The sequence below is a fragment of the Euleptes europaea genome, chromosome 4 (assembly GCF_029931775.1).
Source record: "Euleptes europaea isolate rEulEur1 chromosome 4, rEulEur1.hap1, whole genome shotgun sequence".
Classification (NCBI taxonomy): Eukaryota; Metazoa; Chordata; class Lepidosauria; order Squamata; family Sphaerodactylidae; genus Euleptes; species Euleptes europaea.
Genome location: NC_079315.1, coordinates 40,909,374 through 40,928,334, shown reverse-complemented (window position 1 = coordinate 40,928,334; position 18,961 = coordinate 40,909,374). Strand labels below are relative to the sequence as shown.

Sequence of the window (18,961 nt, the reverse complement as noted above, 5' to 3'; positions counted from 1 at the left end):
GAGGGCAAAAAAAAATGGGAGAGAAAGCAGAAGACACCAAGCTTTTTTTTTTTTTTTTTAAAGGAACTGTACATGGGTATGGGTTCTATACACACACACACACACACATTAAGCTTTATAGTATTTTTTAGAAATTTGTTCTTTAATGATTAACTACATTAAATTTCATTATTTTGCTATTTTGGTGCTGATTTAGCATCATTTTGAGAGCTTATTTTCTAAGCCATTGTAACTAACTGCTTGCTATTAAGAAAAAAATGAGGTTTTTTTTTCATTACTGAACTGCTATATACGTAGTAATACTACATTGCTCTTAAATACACCTAAACTCTCATTGTGATATGGATTTGGTTGAATCAAACTCCAATTTTTTTCTTATAAGGCACCTCTGTATTGTATTCTTTTCCCCAACAATATAAAACATCATTAGCCTATTGATTATTTCATCTTCTGAAGTCTGAAAAATGCTCAGTCAACACTGCGTAAATGAAATTGCTCAGTAATCCAGCAATAAAAACCCATCAATACATGAAACAAACAGTGGCAACATTTAAGAGTCTCTACATCTAAAACAGTAGCTGGACACAAACATTTTCCCATTCAAACTTGTTTTATCACCCACAATACAATAATATTTTCCCCCTTTTTTACCTTGGGAGTTGAAGAGGGTAGTGGGAGGTTATAGTTCAGGTCATCTGAGTAGTTGCTGCCATGCAGAGTTGAAACTGAAGACTGGAAGGTACCAGCATTGTCCGGGGAATACTTTGACTCAAAGGTGGATTCCTCTGCTAGATCTGCTTCACTTGAATCCACCTAACAGCAAAGGCAATTTAATCAGTCAGGCTATCTGCTACCTTCGTATCACATAAGCTCCAAACACTTACAAATCTGTGACTAAATACACTTCCTGATACTTTGCTTTGTAACATTTTTGTTTTCAATTATTTATACACAAAAAATAATTGATGTGCAACAAGCCCATTTCTTTTTTCACCTTGTTTCTCTATAACAATAAGGTCAATACTGCATGAATCTTAGAGCATGGTTTAAAGCTGATTTTGAAAGTATATCAAATCTCAAAGTCAGCATCTAATATTCCAAAAATTAAAAAAAATGGCTTCATTTAATTTTCTGCAGATTAAAAAAACCTCAAATGTTGACTACTGACTGAATATAGAAATGCTGTGTGTCCTTTAAGGTTTCTGTAAATTAATGTAGTAAAGATTTAACAGGTTATTACGTTGTCGATCTATACATCTGATATTGCAAGTGGTTTACAGACTGCAGATTGTTTCAGTTCCTATATTTAACACTTTGGCTGAACAGCTTCAGGCTAGGTGCCATTTGCTGCTAATTTATTAAACAGTATGTGATATGATTAATTGTATTTAACTACTTCCTGCATATGTCCCTGCACAGTACCTACAAGTTTATCATTTCTCAGCATTGCACCCATTAAATTTCCTAACAACCCAAAATGGCACAGGTACAAACCTACTCTTATTGAAGTCACGCCATACACTTTAATAGAGCTGGCTTGCAGGCCATGAATGTAACACAGAGTTGCACTTACCTGTAACTTGTGTTCATCGAAATCTTCAGTGCAGACACACATTTGTGATTGTACCTGTGTAGGCCTGCTGTCAGTAGACTTCTTCTAGCTTCCTAGATACAACAGGGGCACCCCTCTGAGCAAGTGGGATGATTTCCCCACCAAAACCCTCACGTGCTCTGAGTGGGGGGGGTGCCGCTATAAGCTCCTGACAAAAGAAAAGAACTCAGTAAGAGAGCTCACAGTGGGGCAGGATGGGAGGAATGTGTGTCTGCACTGAAGACTTTGATGAACAACAGTTACAGGTAAGTGTAACTCTGTTTTCATGTTCAGTCTTCTGTGCAGCCCCACATTTGGGATATTAGCAAGTTACTCACAGTAGGAGGTGGGGAGGTGATCTTACTGGAACAGAGACTGAAACACTGCTTTTCCCACATCAGCCTCCTTCCTTGCTTGCAGGTCAAGAGAATAGTGCTTGACAAATATATCACCATCTGACCAGGTAGCAGCTCTGCAGATGTCCACTAGAGGAACCTTACGATGGAACGCTGCCAATGACCCTTGGGCATGTGTAGAATGGGCTTTAACCTCCAAAGGGCACTTCTTTCCAGCAGCACGGTATGTAGACCAGATGGCAGCCACAACCCACCTGGAAATAGTTTGAGCAGAAGCAGATCTCCCCTTGTTGGGGAAAGCATAGCAAAGAAACAAGTCTTTGTCCAACCTAAATGCCTTTGTCCTGTCTAGATAGTTCAGAAGGGCCCGCCTAACATCAATGGCATGTAACACCCTCTTGGCCTCATTAGAAGGGGAGGGGGAAACACTGTCAAAGTGATGTACTGGACCAAGTGAAAACTAGATACAACTTTGGGGAGAAATTCCAAACTAGGATGTAACACTACTCTCTCAGGGAAAATTTTTAAGAATGGAGTATCCTATCCCACAGTGAGTACTGGTAGCGCGCCATAACCGCCAAGAAATTTGAAATTCTCAAGGCAATGGCACTGGAGGTATACACTTTGCGGCCTAGAGAATCCAACTTGCAGCCCTCCCTAACCTGAGGGGAGGAGTGCGAACCTAACCTGTATTTCCCGGGCAACGCTTCCACCACCATAGAATTAGGTGGGGGATGATGATAGAGGAATTGACCCCCTTCACGCCTTATCTTATAAAGATTTTCAGCCTTCTTAGTCGATGCCACTGAGGCTGGTTTTGCCCAATTAGCATTTACAATATCAAGAATGCTCTTAATCATAGGGAGAGCTACAGAGCCCGCATCTGAGGCATGTAAGATGTCCATAATGGTGTCCACAGGATAAGAGTCATTAGATTGCCGAAAGCGGGCGCTTAGAGGACCCGGCAGGAGGATCTGGCTGAAGGGATTCCTCATACAAATGGGCCTTCAATCGCAAAGATCGGACCTGCAGTGTCTTGGCTGTAAGCTTGGCACAGGCCTTACAAGAGGGAATACGCCCCTTTCCAAGACAAAGAAGGCAATCAGAATGACTGTTGTTTTTGGCCATTTTAGTGCCACAAGTGTGGCAATTCTTAAATAAAGGAACTTTCTCACTTTTCTTGGGGTCCATGCCCGATATAAGGCAAATCGAATGAAGCGATTGTGAGCTAAGTCGAAGAGCTGACCAGAAGCACGTTCTCTTCCTGTGGCGGCAGAAAGAGAACTGAGGGTGGAGAGCTCCCTCCCCCTTCATCATGTGACCGTTTGGGCGGGAAGGTTGCCTGAGCGAAGGGACTGCACAAAAGCCACAACAATGAACTGTTTAAACTCCAACAAGTAACCGTGACAAACAATGTGTAACACCCAATTATTAGTGCAGATTGTCTTCCACTCAGAAGGAAGCGGCTCAGCCAGTCCAAAAAAAGGGGGATTCTCCTTGAGACTGGATGGTCATCAGAATTTTCACCCCTGCTGATGTTGCTCTTTGGGAGGAGGAGGTGCTGAACCTGAACTGGGCCTGTTGGTTGGCCTGCGTTTGCCACCCTGAGAAGTATGGAGGTTGATACTGTCAAGGATACGGTTGTTGATGTAGCTATGCTGATAACTCTGGCCTGTAGAATGGAGCAGAGAATCCCTGTTGTCAAGGTTGAAAGCGATCTCTGAAGGGTGCAGAAGAGAGAATGATCCATATGACTTCATAGTCTGTTTGATTTTCTTTGAGGGACTCATTTGTTTTGGCTACTATCAGGGTGGGACCTTCAAAAGGCACATCTTCAATTTTTGCCCGTGTTTCAGTTGGTAATGCTGTATTCCTCAACCAGGCATGCCGTCTCAGGGTCACTGCAGAGGCTAGGGTCCAAGTCGCTACATCAGCAGCAATCTCCGGCAAAGACAATTAGATGGCTTCAGACTGGACCAGCAGAATTGCAGCCCTGGACTCCTTCACAGGTTATCGAGGTGAAGAAAAAGCTTTTCTCACAGGAAAAGTTGATAAGCCCCCATTATTGCTTGGTAATTGGAGATCCGAATGTTAAGTGCCATCAAGGAGTAGATCTTCCTCCCGATGGCATCCAAGGGCTTGCTCTCTTTGTCCATGGTTGTAGACAGGTGTTGTTTCACTTACATCTCCTCAGTAATGATAGAGGACGGAGGAGGATGAATTGCAAGATCTGTAGGATCTGGCTTGATTCTATAGAGGTTCTTCACTTTACGTACTGTAGCAGGCGTAGATGAAGGTTTGTTTTTTTAAAAAAAAAAAATAGGCACAGTGATATCCTGTACACCTTCCAGAAGAGAGAATGCTACAATACCTGGGGAGTCTGTGTATATCCTGCTCAAGATTTTGTCTTTGGGCCTGATGTCAGAGGTAGATATATCAATATCAAGATCCTTGGCCATCCTTATCATCTGATCGCTGTGAAGATGTGGGTCTTGATTAGGAGAGGATGGTTCCTTGTCACCCACCTTCTCATTAGGGGAACTTTCCCCTAATGAGACCTGTGGCAGAGGTCTTCCAGCCAAGTCCAGCCCCTTCTGCTGGCAGAACTCTATCTACCCCAAAATATGAGATGGGGAAAGGAGTACTGAGGGAGTCTGAGAAGGTGGATCAGGTTGTGGTCCCTGCAGTGGAAGCACCTGTTGGGGGTCCATGACCTCCTGTATAGAGCCTTCTATCTCTAGATCAGATAGGGAATGAACCGGCGAATCAGAACAGAGGGAAGGTGTCCTAGGTGTGTGGATTCTTTCCTCTTCTTTGAGGACCTATCCTTCTCCTTATGTTTTAATTTTTGTTCCTGTTTCTTTGCAGAAGGTTCAGCAGAGTGGTGTGCAGCTGAAGAGGAGCCATAATGTTTAGAACCAAACCAGAGGGGCCTGGAACCATCAGAAGCGAGGCAGATGTACTCAGAACCGTCGGAGCCAATGGCAACGTCCCCAGAACCGTTGGAACTGATGGTTTGTCTGGAACCAATAGACCAAGCCACTTGGTTGGCTTCCAAGATGAGGTTGACATCGATTTTACTGACACAGATTCAGCCATCACATCAGACGGGGACTGGATAGGAGCCGACTGGACAGAAGCTGGCCTCTGTGGAGCGTCAACCCATGCAGAGACCAATTTTAAGGCCGTTTTCCACAGCGCTGCCTTCAACTGAAAAGCCCTATCAGAGCAGGCTTTGGGGGTAAACTTCAAGCAGACAGCACAGGTCTGAACATTGTGCTCTTCCCCCAGACAGCGCAAGCACTCCTCATGTTCATCCAAATGAGGCATTTTAGTGCTACATTGATTACACTTCTTATAAAGTGCTTTAGAGGCCATAACATCGGAAGGCTTGAGGCTGGATCAGAGGTCGGGGAACGGAAAGTTAGGTCAGCCAAAGCTATCTCAACCGAGATAATTAGCACAGTCTTGAGCAAACCCCAACAAGCACAACGATGAAAAAAATTCAAGAGAAATAAATCACTCGAAGAGCAGAAACTCACAGCACCTAGAGAGAAACATCCACACACAACAGTGGCAGAAAAGGAACTGAGAGGAAGGAGGTCCCCCCCCCCCGAGCACGTGACGGTTTTGGTGGGAAAATCCATCCCACTTGCTCAGAGGGGGAGGGGCGCCCCTGTTGTATGTAGGAGGCTAGAAAAAGTCTGCCGACTGTAGGCCTATGCAGGCATAGTCCCAAATATGGAACTGCACAGAAGACTGAAAATGAATTCTGAATTTCCAAAACATTGAAATAAAATGTGATAATATGTGGCCAGTAAAACACGTATAAACAAAATAACAAATTTTGCTATTGGACAATCCTCTACTGCATGGTTGTTGTTGTTTTAATGAATGGACACAGTGCAACAGCACAGTAAAAACAACGTAACTGTTGCACATCTACTGGTCCTCTGTGCAGGCACACATGGGATCTGCGCATGCGCAGGCCAGGTATGGAGAATTTCTGTGTAGAAAGCTTCTGGAAGGGATGACTCCCCTCCCCCCTTCGCCCGTTCTCTGCCCAGCAACAGCTCTTCCCGCTGGAACAGTCACGTGGCAAAGGGGAGGGGGTCGGTCATCCCTCGGTTCTCCCGTCGCCGCTGCGGAGAGCTCCAAGGAAATGTCTGAAGCAGTCCACAGCGGAATAGGAGGGAGGGATGTGTGCCTGCACAGAGGACCACTCGATGAACAACAGTTACAGTTAAGTGCAACGTTGTTTTACATCTTTGTGGCGTCTGTGCAGTCCCACGTGGGAGTATAGCAAGCTAACACTCAGGAGGCGGGAGTGAGACTGCAAATAGTTTATTTATACTGACATAATACTTCATTTTAACACACACTGTAAAACGGCTTTCCCTACAGAAGCATAGGAAGAAGCAGCAACATCAATGGCATAGTGCCTGATGAACGTTAATGGTGAGGACCATGTGGCAGCCTTACAAACATCCTGGATGTCAACTGAAAAAGAGAAAGGCACTGAAGAAGCTAATGCCCTGGTGGAATGGGCACGGATCTCCAGCGGACATTCTCAGTGAGCCACCTGATAGGCCAATCATATGGCCTTGACAATCAAGTGTGACAAAGATTGCGCTGTAGCTGCTTTACCCTTATTTGGTCCTCTAAAACTGATGAACAGATTAGGATCTTGCCTGAATGAACCTGTTCTGTCTATGTAAAGCAATAAAGCTCCTCACATCAAGTGAGTGTAGTTGCCTTTCTTTAGCTGACCCTGGGTTCGGAAAGAAGGTTGGTAAGTTAACCTCCTGAGAGGTATGAAACTTGGATACAATTTTAGGGAGCTGGTGCAAACTAGTCCTGAGGATAACCTTGTTAGGGTGGATATGGAGAAATGGTGGGTCAGGTCTAAGTGCATGTAGATCACTGACCCTTCTGGCTGATGTGACAGCTATCAGAAATACCACTTTATAGGACAGAAGGGTTTCGTCACATGAGGCTAATGGCTCAAATGGTTTGCCTAGCATGACATTTAGGACCAGGGACAAGTGAACAGTGACACGGAGCAATTAGCCAGACCCATGTTTTTCAACACCAACAAATACTCAAAGATCTTTCCCAAGGGGCAAGAAAAGGGGTTAATCTCCTTGTCGTGACACTAAGAAAGAAATCTTTTCCACTTAAGAGAATACGTCTGTCTGGTGGAGGGCTTCCTGGCCAAAATAAGAACATTTGCCACCTGTTCATAAAACTCTGTCACTGTCTGATGAGCCAGGCTGTGAGGTGTAATGATTCTAAGTCATGATGTCTCACTGGGCCTACAGACAGAAGGTCTGGGCAAAGAGGAAGGCGAATGAAGTTCCCGTGGGAGAGGCCCCACAGTATGGGGAACCATGGTCTTCTTGGCCACATGGGTGCTAACAGGATGGCTGTCCCAATTTTCCCCACCATCCTTGATAGAAGAGGGATTGGGGGGAATGCGTACACCAGACCCCTCCCCAATCCAGTTGGAAGGCATCTCCTACAGAGAAGGGATCTGTGGCTGCCCTTGAGCAGAATTGCTCGCACTTTGCATTGTCCCTGCTTGCAAACGTTCAGCCCCCAGGCTCAGCAATGAACTCTAAGAGTACAGTATTGCAGCCTAAATTTGCTTCTTGTGTACAGAAACAGGTTTATCAAAATGAGCAATGTGCATTTATCTTAGCTTTCGAAACCTAATCTGAAGTATTACTCTAGATTTACTCTAGATAAAATGTCACTGGCCAGAGCATCCATTCTTAATGTACAAGAAAACATCTATTATCAGCATCTAGTCCCACTAAGCCACAATCTTCAAAGTTTAACTTTTAAAAATACATCTTAACATTACAGCATGAAGACTGTTCCCACTTTGTAGACAAAGGACTGATCAATTCACAGACACAGATTTCAAAGGTTTGCACATGTTATCATGGTAAGGAAGGGGCCACTAACCAGAGCCAGCTCAGCATGGAAGAGGGCTGAATCAGCTTGCCCTTCCACCTCAAAGGACTCGGCAGTGTAGAAAAAGGAATCTTCCTTAGCAGGAACACAGCCCTCTTCTGGTGAAAGCTGCAGAAAGAATGAAGCTCTTGAGTTGGAGGATGGCCAGTATTCAGGACATGCAAAGTGAGTAATATTAAGGGAATTTTAGAAAGAAGAATGATTTGTGAAACTCAGAGGACAGATCACTGGAAATGATATTATAGTCCTAGGCATATACAATAATGTGAATGGCTTGGAAAATTATATAACCCTATTTATGGACTTAACCCTATTTAGTGCCAGTGAATTTACTCCCAGACCCTAAAAACAATTGCTTGGAAGTAATTCCCATTGAAATCATTAACATTTACCTCTAATATAAAGTATAAACCAGCTTAATTATAAATAGCTCTACCCAACAAGATTATGACTCTAGCTGTTGAGAAAGTTATCTAAACATAAACATGCTACAAACTGCTTTTTACCCCCATCATTGCTATTTTCATTATAAACATGATAAAGTAGGAAAATATTTGGTCCAGCATAATCCTTGTTTCCGTTATTTTTATAACAATGTTTTGCTTAATGGAGTTAACGTGGAGATCATAAAATGTGGGACATGGACTCATTTAAAACAGAGGTCTTCAATCTTTCTATACCAGCTGTAAATACGTGACATCAGAGTTATGTGACAGGAAAACAGGAAGCCAGAATTATTATGTCACCAGTGTCAAAACCAGGACTATGGGCAGCAGACCCACAGACCATGGGACAGGAAACAATATGGAGAGCTGACACCAGGAGGAATACCATATGAGGAACAAGGCAAGGGTCAGAGCCCTGGAGGAATCCTCTCCATCACTAAATGAATCCATCTCACCATCCTGCTATTCCTTTCAACATTTGTGCAAAAAGTAGTAACAGCCATGGTGCCCTTGCTCTCTACATATGCATACTAGAAGCTGGTCTTTCCAAACGGTAGCAAACAACACTGACTCTTGAAGAGCTTGCAACTAAGCAGGCAGGGCTCTGCAACGAAACTAAGGGCCCCAACTCATGGTTGAAGACCACTAATTTATAAGAAATTGTCTCTGAACTGAATAGAGATAAGAAGAACTGCTGGGGAAGGGATAAAGGGAAATTGGGTAAATTGTTTAGGAGGGTAATCTATGAATAGGCCATCACTGGGACAAAGAAATGTACACACATCCACCTACCATGAGATTCAATGCCATTCTCACAGCATCTTCAACTCTTTCAAAAACTACTATATATCAAGGCTTAGTAGTTTTCAGAAGGATTGCATCTGTTGGCCTATATCAGTATTTTTAATACACAAGGTGCTACAGAGTAGGCTCACAAGAGATCTGGAAAAAATATGTTTAAAACTAATCTCATTGTGGTATAGTAGTTAATATATTGGACTGGTACGGAAAATCTGAGTTCAAATCCTTCCATAATCAAGAAATTAATCTTCAGCCAGCCACTATCTCTCAACTTAACCTATACTAAAGGGTCATTGTTAAAATATAAAAGAAGGAGGGAAGGCACAATGTGTACAACCCAGATCTCCTTGGAAGAAGAGTGGAATACAAATTAAATAAATAAAATTCCCAGAATCCTACGCAATCAGAACATTCTCCTTTGCTTTACTTCAACTTTTTTTTTTGTAAAGATGATGGCTCAAGAATACAGGAAATCCATTTTGCAACACTTTCACTGCAACAGTGCTCACTGTGAATTTTTAGATATTTTTCGATAACTAGATGACATGTATATACTGGTTCAACTGGCAATCCCACGATGAGGTCTTCTGGTAAGAACAAGGTGAGGTTCCGGAAAGAAAGCAAAAATAGCAGAGCTCTGCTGAAAAGCTGCTTCCCCATGCAAGGCAGGAAACAAAACTGAGGAGGAGGAGGGGCTTATTCCCTCAAGAGGAGACAGGAAGTTGAAGGTTTTTGTTCCTGCCTCCCCGAGCAACCAATGGGAATAACCCAATGTTTCAAGATGCCCTCCTTGCTCAGAGCGAGAACAAACCAGCTGCACAATTCATCTATTCTCACACATGTGGATTATGTATCTTTTTAAAATAAAAACTAGCAGTATCATGCACACAGTCAAGAATCTCATGTTTGTAGAGAAGCTATTGAAAAAATAATACATTCATGTTTTTGAAATATGAATGTTCAGTTTATTCTTATAAAGCTAAGGGAAGCACAACAAAAATAGGGGGGGGGAACCAAAGTGTCCTCAAAGGTAAGATTTCTTAATTTTGGGGAGGGAAAGAGAACCTTAACATTTCCATTCCCAATGAAGCTTGTTCCCAAGCCAGAACAATATGCTACTAGATGACAACACTGTTTCCATAAATCTCAAACAGAGGTTTTTTCCCCCTTCAAATTAGAGGTAGGGCTGTTGAAAAAAAAATTCAGTAAAATCCGTTTTCGGCAAAATTTGGCCCGTTTTTATTTGGGAAATGCCGAAGTCCGAACTCCCCTGCTTCGGGTCCGTGCAATTCAGCATGAGATCCGGAGTTCAGGGAAAAATTCGGCCGAATGAAGCTATTAAAAACACAATCGCGCCTTTCCGTGGCTCCGGGGGGGGGGCATTTGTGGGGGTAGAGGTCCCAAACTTTCAGCATAGCTTGAGGGGACCCTTCTTGCAAGAACCCTCAAGTTTTGTGAAGATTGGGCTGGGGGGCTGAGATATGGGCCCCGAAAGGGGTCCCCCCTCCTTAATGTGCATCTCTGACAATGGGGGTTTGCAATTAGCAGAGCTTGCCGCCTACTCCCAAAGCTCCCAGCCCCGACAAATAGCTGAGCTGGGAAAGCAAGGCGGGACAGGTGCGAAGAAGTTTGCAAACCATGCAAAGCAACATGTTTGCAACCATGCAAACCATGCAAAGCAACACGTTTGCAACCATACAAAGCAACACGTGACGCCTGGGAGTTTGCAAACCATGGAAAGGGACAGAAGCACGCTAGCTATGCATAAGGAGCAGGAGGGGGTGGAATTTCCCCTTTTGCATCGGACTCGGGACCAGGAAAATGCATTCTTTAAGTCACAATTTGAAAAACAGTTTTGAGCAAGCATCAAAATAGACCTAACCGATCTTATGAATGAGGGAAAACCTGAGGACACACAACTGAAGCCCCCCCACTCAAACCAGGGAGAGAGAGACTCGAGGGGGCATACACCCCCAGGCAGAAGGGGCGAAACCCCCTTTGGCTTCCCCCCCCCACAGAAACTGCTCCCTCCCCACACATACACAGACTCAGCCTCCCCCCTCCCACACACTCACACAGGAGAAAAATTATAGAGAAAAGCCCCAAAATGGGTCTTACTGTGGATGTCTTCTGTTCCATCTTCTTCGCACCTGCCCCGCCCTTGCTCCCCGCAGCTCAGCTGTTTGTCGGGGCTGGGAGCTTTGGGCGTGGGAGGCAAGCTCTGCTAATTGCAAACCCCCATTGTCAGAGATGCACATTAAGGACCCCTTCCTGGCCCCATATTTCGCCCCCCCGATCCAATCTTTACAAAACTTGGGGGTTCTTGCAAAAAGGGTCCTCTGAAGCTATGCTGAAAGTTTGGGGGCTCTATCCCCAAAAATGCGCCCCCTGCAGCCACGGAATGGCTCGAATGTGCACACGCACCCCCCCCCCCCCAACGGGGATCTCTCTCACACACAAACAGATTCTCTCTCTTTCTCTCCCCGGGCCGCACAGCAGCTGGGCTCATGCACTCAATCGTGACTGAAGAAGAAGACCCAGCTTGGCCACCGATTGGCCGCGGGAGAATGCTGCTTACTAACTGACGGTTATGCTGCTGCACCGAACCCCGAATTTGCTGAATTTATTCGCCGAACACTCCAAACTCGCTGAATTTGGCTCCCCGTTTTCCCGGTTTTTTTGAGTTCAGTTCCATTCGAACTAAAAACTGCCGAATCAGGGGAAATTCGGCTGTTTTTCGGTTTGGGACGAACCGAATCGACAGCCCTAATTAGAGGTAGCGTGGATTAGTTCACAAATACATGTTCATAGCTTCAAACTGCAGCATCGAGAAGTGACTTGCACGTTTCGGTAAGTTGTCACTGATGACTCACCACAGACAGAACTTCACATCACCTCAAACTCAGCCTTTTTCAATGGAGTCACTTCACACAGCCCTGATCTGGATGACCCAATCCAGCCCAATCTCATCAGATCTTGGAAGGTAAGCAGGGTCAGCCCTGGTTAGTATTTAGGTGGGAAATAATCAAAGAATTCCAGGGTTGCTATGTAAAGGAAGGCAATGGTAAACCACCTCTGCTAGTCTCTTGCCTTGAAAACCCCTTAAGGGGTTGCTATAAGTCAGCTGCCCTTTATGCAGACACACAGTTCACACATACAGTGATGAGTCACTGACTGGTAAGAAAGTGATGTGTGTGTCATGTATAGTTTCTACAGCAAAATACACACATATAAAGTTAACATCCTTACAGGCAATGGCTTAGCGACTCCTATTCTAACTGTTCCCACAGGTGCTCCTTTCAGTGCTTGCACAGCTTCCTCCAAGCTGCCGTTTTCCAAGTTGATGTCATTAACAAACATGAGCCTGTCTCCTGGAAGGAGCCTGCCATCCTGTTCAGCAATTCCCCCAGGAACAAGGGAGCGGATCACAATCACTGTGTTGGCAGGGTCCACTGGGTCCTTATTAAAGAAGGGTAAAAGGAGAAGAAAACCAATGTTATTCGTTCAATGTAAAGATATGCGCAAAGATTTACCATGAAAGACAGTGTCTAAGGTCCTTATCATTTTCTTTCAAGGCAAACATGTACTTTCCCCAAACACTAATATTACTGGTGATCCTATTCTTGCATGGGAGCTCCCACGCACACAAGAAAACACAACATAATTAAAATTGTATTATCTGTTGAACTAAATAACATACTGTGACAAATAATGTGAAACATTTCTTCGTTCTAGCCCTACTCAGGCATATGAAAGTGTTCAGGTATGCTGAAAGACTGGCAATTCCAGGCAGTGATTAACTGAATGGCTTCTCGTGATAAGTGCCTCCCTATAATTAATACTTAATCATACCCAAATATAACATTGAAAAAACAGTAAAAATATGTCATTTAAGCTTTAAAATATTTGTGGAAAAGCACTTCAAGTGCATCTGAGAAGCAACTTACTGATCAATGACAAAAACCCTCCATTTATGAATTAAGCACTACAAAGCCCTTTTTATAAACCTGTGATTAAAACACTCCACATGTTCTTTCCAATATAGTCCCATACATTACACTGTCCACCCCTAAGTCCATAATAAGTAATGCAGACTAAACTAATAGTTTACACATTGGGCTTTTCCGCAAGGGTTTTTTATGGATTCTGGCACCATACTACTTCAGTTTATCCCTTTACTTCCACACACATTTTTGTGCCCTTAGTTTTCACTTAGTTTTTGTTTGTTTGTTTCCCTTTTTCAGATCTTCTGAGATCACTTTTACCCCAAACTATTTCTGGGAGCTGAATTGAGACACCATTTCCCCCATGTGTAAGGCATCTGTTGGCTTTCTTTGTCCCACCCACCTCCAGCCCACTTTTTGCTGATTAGATAGTAGTCATTGTTAAATTACTCCCTCTCCAGCCCCCTCAAGACAAATGGTTTCATTTTTTATTCTTTTTTAAATGGCACTAAAATATCGCTATATCTTTTTAATGACAGGTCCAGCAGGTTCTCTGAATTCCCAGCTTTCATTTTTTTTAAAGTAAGCCTCTAGTCCCTTACCTTGCAGGGATATAAGGAAAAAGACATTTATCTTTTTTAAAATGAGCGCTGGGAATTCAAAGAACCTGCTGAACAGCACTATACCCATATATCAATATTTTAGTGCCTTTTACAAAATGCAACCATGCTATCAATATATTGATATAAGTATGCACAAAAAATAAAAAGGGGGAGGTGTGGTGCACCACTGATGAGGACACTAATGATGACAGCACCCTCCCTTGAAAAACCTGGTTATTTAAGGCAAGTAGACAATAAACTGACTCCACAACTATGAAAATGCATAGAGAGGGCAGATGTGTGGAAGAACCAAACCCAGACTGATTCCAATGATTGTGGATCGACTGCCAAGAAAATCAGGGGTGTCGAGCATGCAGAAAAGCCCATCTAGCCATCAACCACCCACCCACTGCCCCACCTTGATGGAAATCAAGTTGGACAGCATCAGTCATAAGAAGGGTAGGGTATAGGATACTAGTACCAAGAAGATTACTTTATCCTCAAAAGAAATTAAATACTGAAGATTATCATGGCAACTGTAATTTTTTATAATATGCTCTTCAGTATAGTCATCTTATCAAGAGTTATGCTACTATTAGGTGATTAATGAAATGCATATTATCAAAGGCCTGGGATGTTAATGCAGTTTTATATAACGGGCTTTCTCCAGGCACAATTTTTTTTTCTTATCCATGGTATGAGACAATCAATTTGGAATGAAAGAACAAAAATCAGTTTTGGCAATACGATCTGGTCTTTACATTGCCTCCAAATTTTATTTAAGAGGGGACAAAATATACTGAAGTATGTATTTCCTTTCTGTGAAATAAAGAATTCAAAAATTACCTGGTAATCCAATATGCTAAAGCCAAGTCCCATGCTCCCTTTCTCTAGCTCAATTTGCTGTATTTCAGTTTCCCACATTGCCAAAGAAGATCCCTGAGCATCATCAGTGTTCTGGCCTATATTAGCCATTTCCAAATCAACATCATCTGTCTCTGACGAACCAAGTAGTCCACCAAGATCTATGTGAGGCTAGAAAAAATTAAGAAGAATACGTAAGAAATAAATATGTTAAAAATATGTAAGAATAATACTTACAGAAATTTACAACAAATTCCACTCTTCTTAGAAAAGATTATTGATTATATTTCATTAGTATTTAAGGATACAATCTGAAGAGATTGCATTAAATGTTACTATATTATAAAATATGTGGAAGTCAAAGTATCACATAACACTTCTCCATCCAGAACTTCTACATCAAATATGCATTTTCAAAGAAAAGACCCAAAAAGAATGCAGCAAACTGATTCAAACATATTTAAATAGGCATCAATCCTACTGAATCATTGGGACTAATCCCCCCCCCCAGTATTGCAGACTAAATGTGGATCTGAGTATTGAGCAAAAGCTAACCAGGAAGCCATGAGTGATTTCCCTACACATTTTCTATCATCTGAAATCATCAACTATACAAGCTTTCATTGTATGAATAGACTAATAAGCAGTGAAGAAAAAAGACATGAACAAATTTCATTTCAAATGTCATAAAGATATGTGGAGAACAGGAAGCAGAAGAGTGTTTTGTTTTTGTACTTCCAGTCATCTCTGCATTCCAAACTTCTGCAGACACACATGTACATTTTTATTTTATTTTCAATTAGATATTTACGTCCATAGTATTTTGCAGCAACCAAATTCATTATGATTTATTGTTTGCACAGTAGTTCTGCTTCACGAAATGCCAGACAATTTCTAACTTGCTTGTCTTCACAAAAAAACACTAGGAGGGAGATCACTATTATTTTTAGACACTGGTCTAGATCTGAATAAGTGTACAGCTTTTTCAGTACGCCCTTCTTTCACTTGAATTTCTTCAATGCCAGCCTCCCAAACTGCTTTGAAACTGAAGGGGGCTTCAAAAGCATAGATGGATCTGGCATTCAAAGGGGGAAAAAATCCTGCTGGGCCTACCAAGGACCTTGGGAACTTCTAAAATAACCACAGTACTTTGACTGAAGTCACCCTGTGAATCTAAAGTAGGGATTTAAACCAAGCATTCCAAATTCAAGCCCAAATGTAAGACTCCAGATGGTGCTTTGGACTCACTCTTTAAAAAAGTAAAACCCTATTTATCTGAATTATTCTGATCCTATTTTTCCCTACTTCAAAGATGTCTACATTCCCACCATTTGTTTTTTGGATACTCCACTGTAGTTATTCTGTACAAATGGTAGGTAAAGGTAACGGTCCCCGGTGCAAGCACTGGGTCATTCTTGACCCATGGGGTGACATCACATCCCAACGTTTACTAGGCAGACTTTGTTTATGGGGTGGTTTGCCAGTGCCTTTCCCAGTCACCTTCCCTTTACCCCCAGCAAGCTGGGTACTCATTTTACCGACCTCGGAAGGATAGAAGGCTGAGTCAACCTTGAGCCAGCTACCTGAAACCAACTTCTATTGGGATCGAACTCAGGTCATGAGCAGATTGCAGTACTGCAGCTTACCACTCTGCACCACAGGGCTCATGTATAAATGGTATTAACTCTTAAATTACATCAAGGCTTTACGCTCTAGAATGGCTTCCTTCAAGCAACGATGGCTGCTGAGGCAACGAAGCAGAACAGGGGACATTAAGTGACAGAAGCCATTTCCCGCACGCCACCACCCCAACCAGCTACCACTGATGTTAAACCATTTAATAATAAATGAAGCTTTTGTTATAACCAGAGTAATAAGATGACTGGAATCCACACTGGTATGTTTTTTTAATATAACCAATAGCTGACACAAGTGTTAGGAGAACACAAAAATGTCTTTACAATGTGACAAGATTCTTCACTGTTCACATTTTACAAATGCAAAGAAGTCACAAGGCTGCAGCTAACTTATGAGCGAAAAGCTTTATCACTGTATTTTTTCTCTGTATCTTTGCTGTAAGATCCCACTTTCTCTCCGGAGAAGCAACCGAGAAGAAACACAACCAAGGCAGCTATCCAGTGACTGTTCTGGAGTGAGTTGTGGCAATTATGTCCTTGTTGTGGCAATTATGTCCTTGCAATTATGTCCCTTGTTGGGGCCATAAGAGAAGGAGAAGCCAGAGCAGGGTGAGTGCTTGGAATGGCTCTGACAGCACGTACCAGCTCGGGCACTCACAGGCAGAATAAGCGTAGATTTCACCTGTTCTCTGTGGAAGCCTCCTGATTGCTCATCCATGTTTGGCCCCAATAGGCCAATCTATAGAACAGGCACAGCACACACACAACACATGTATTTATATTACCTGCTCTGTCATCTGAGATTCATCCAATATGGACTGACTAATAGGTGGAGCAGCTGCACGGCAACACACCATTGTTACCTTGATGGGAAGTTCTTTTAAAATATTTACAACATCCTTGTGATTTTCTCCAAGCAAAGATATTCCATTTACCTGTGGACAGAAAACAAAATATTTAATAAAGACATTAAGGAGACACTTTTAAAGGAAAAACACACAGTCAATATATGCTAAAATAAAGTCCAGACTGTGAATATGTGTATATATTTCTGTCAATGGGATACACAACATACCACACATGTAGATGGTGGGACCAGAAAAAACATTTCACGTAACAAAGAAAAGGGATCAGTCATACTAGGGATCCAAATTTTGTAAATCTTTTCACATGCTTCAAAAAAGTAATTTTGGGGGAAGGGCTGCTTGAAATAACATGAAAGTGTTTGCATTTCCATGACCTTGCCAATCAGCAGGTGTTCCAGCAACAAAACCACAGTGGCATAATAAGATGGTGCACATCTGCTGTAACACACATTGTAATGTACATTTGGATGCACATCCAAGTGCAGCTATTGTCCATAGGAAGCCATAATCCAATGTGCATTTTGGTGTAAGGTTGTGCATATTGATATACCCAAACAAAAATAAACCCGAAATTAGCCTTTTTTGCAATATTCAGGTTTTAGGTCGACCGAATACCAAAACCTGGGAATCTGCCCGAAGCTGAATAGGCGATATTCAGTTTTTCCAGGTTTCGGCTATTCATCTTTGCTCAGATGCCCAGCTCTGGGCTTTCCCATTTTTCTATCTTTGACTGGTTTCTGCCATTTTTCTATCGTTGACCCCTTTTGAGGTAGGGGTCGTGTAATCAGAGCCAACTTGGTCTGACCAAACTAGTCTGGAAGGGTTGTTTTAAAAAATGGGATTTATCCAGTCCCATCTGGATGGATATACCCTGCAATTAAAAAACACCCACTGCTACAGCTACTTATGGGGCTTTTGAAGAAAACTCCTCACCCACGTGGATGAGCAATCTCCTTTGCAAGAGCTGCCTGGTGCAAAAAAAGTTTTAAATATTTAGGGATCACTATCCCACAAAATTTGAATAAAGTATATAATTATAATTATAGGGTACTCTGGAATCAAATAAATCATGATTTGAAGGAATGGGAAAAAATATAGTAGTATTTTCACACGCATAACATGGGTTAAAATGTTTATCATCCCAAAGAGATCATATTTATTTTATGTGCTGCCATGGCATATAGAGGAGAAAAGTTTGAGGGATTGGCAAAAACAAATTGACCATTATATTTTTCAGGTTAAAAATCCAAGATCTGCCAAGTTGTTAAGATATAGCGCACCTGGTAAGGGGGGTTGGGGTATAACAAATATTACATTATATTATACAGCATATCAATTAAGACATAGTATTCCATTGGTCTCTTTATCTAAAGAATGAAGTAAGTTAAATATGGATCTGTATTATTTAGAAAAAGCAGGTGGCCTTCAAGCACTGTTTCAAAATAAGAGAGGGAAGAATTTAAATACAACCCCTTGGTCTACGTTATATAGCCCGATTATGTGTTGGGACAAATGGAAAAAGAATTTCTATCCGGCTTCCTCCCCCCCTTAATACCTTTTGTCTTCCATCCATATTTTGAGGTCTTAAGAGGTTAGGAAAGGGAATTTGAGACTTCCGGATCCTGGCTGAACCTTCAAAGCAGCCTTCAAAGCAGCCTCCGGCTCGAAAGTAGCCCCGGGGGGAGGGAAACCTCCCCCCTTGACACCGGGCTCACGGCGCCCCCGGGGAAGAGGGGGATGCTGATCGGCACGCTGGCAGGCTCCTCATCCTGGGAGCGGCCGTTGCCTCTGTAGCGGCGACGGAATGCTCGGACGAGAGAGCGGAGGAGCGAGCGCCATTTTAAAGAGCCGGCACGGAGGGGAGGCTTGGATTCA

At 42.7% G+C, this 18,961-nt stretch overlaps 1 protein-coding gene across 1 annotated transcript in view; it reads right to left on the bottom strand.

The window, feature by feature from the left end:
• LOC130476168 (multiple PDZ domain protein-like) overlaps positions 1 to 18,961 on the bottom strand; it is a 195,463-nt gene that overhangs the window by 99,830 nt on the left and 76,672 nt on the right. The window contains exons 14-18 of the mRNA XM_056848044.1: positions 17,006 to 17,155; positions 14,566 to 14,754; positions 12,423 to 12,632; positions 7,918 to 8,034; positions 652 to 813 (exon numbers count right to left, since the gene is read on the bottom strand). Of these exons, the coding sequence (XP_056704022.1) occupies positions 652 to 813; positions 7,918 to 8,034; positions 12,423 to 12,632; positions 14,566 to 14,754; positions 17,006 to 17,155 (828 nt within the window). The remainder of the gene's footprint in view (positions 1 to 651; positions 814 to 7,917; positions 8,035 to 12,422; positions 12,633 to 14,565; positions 14,755 to 17,005; positions 17,156 to 18,961) is intronic.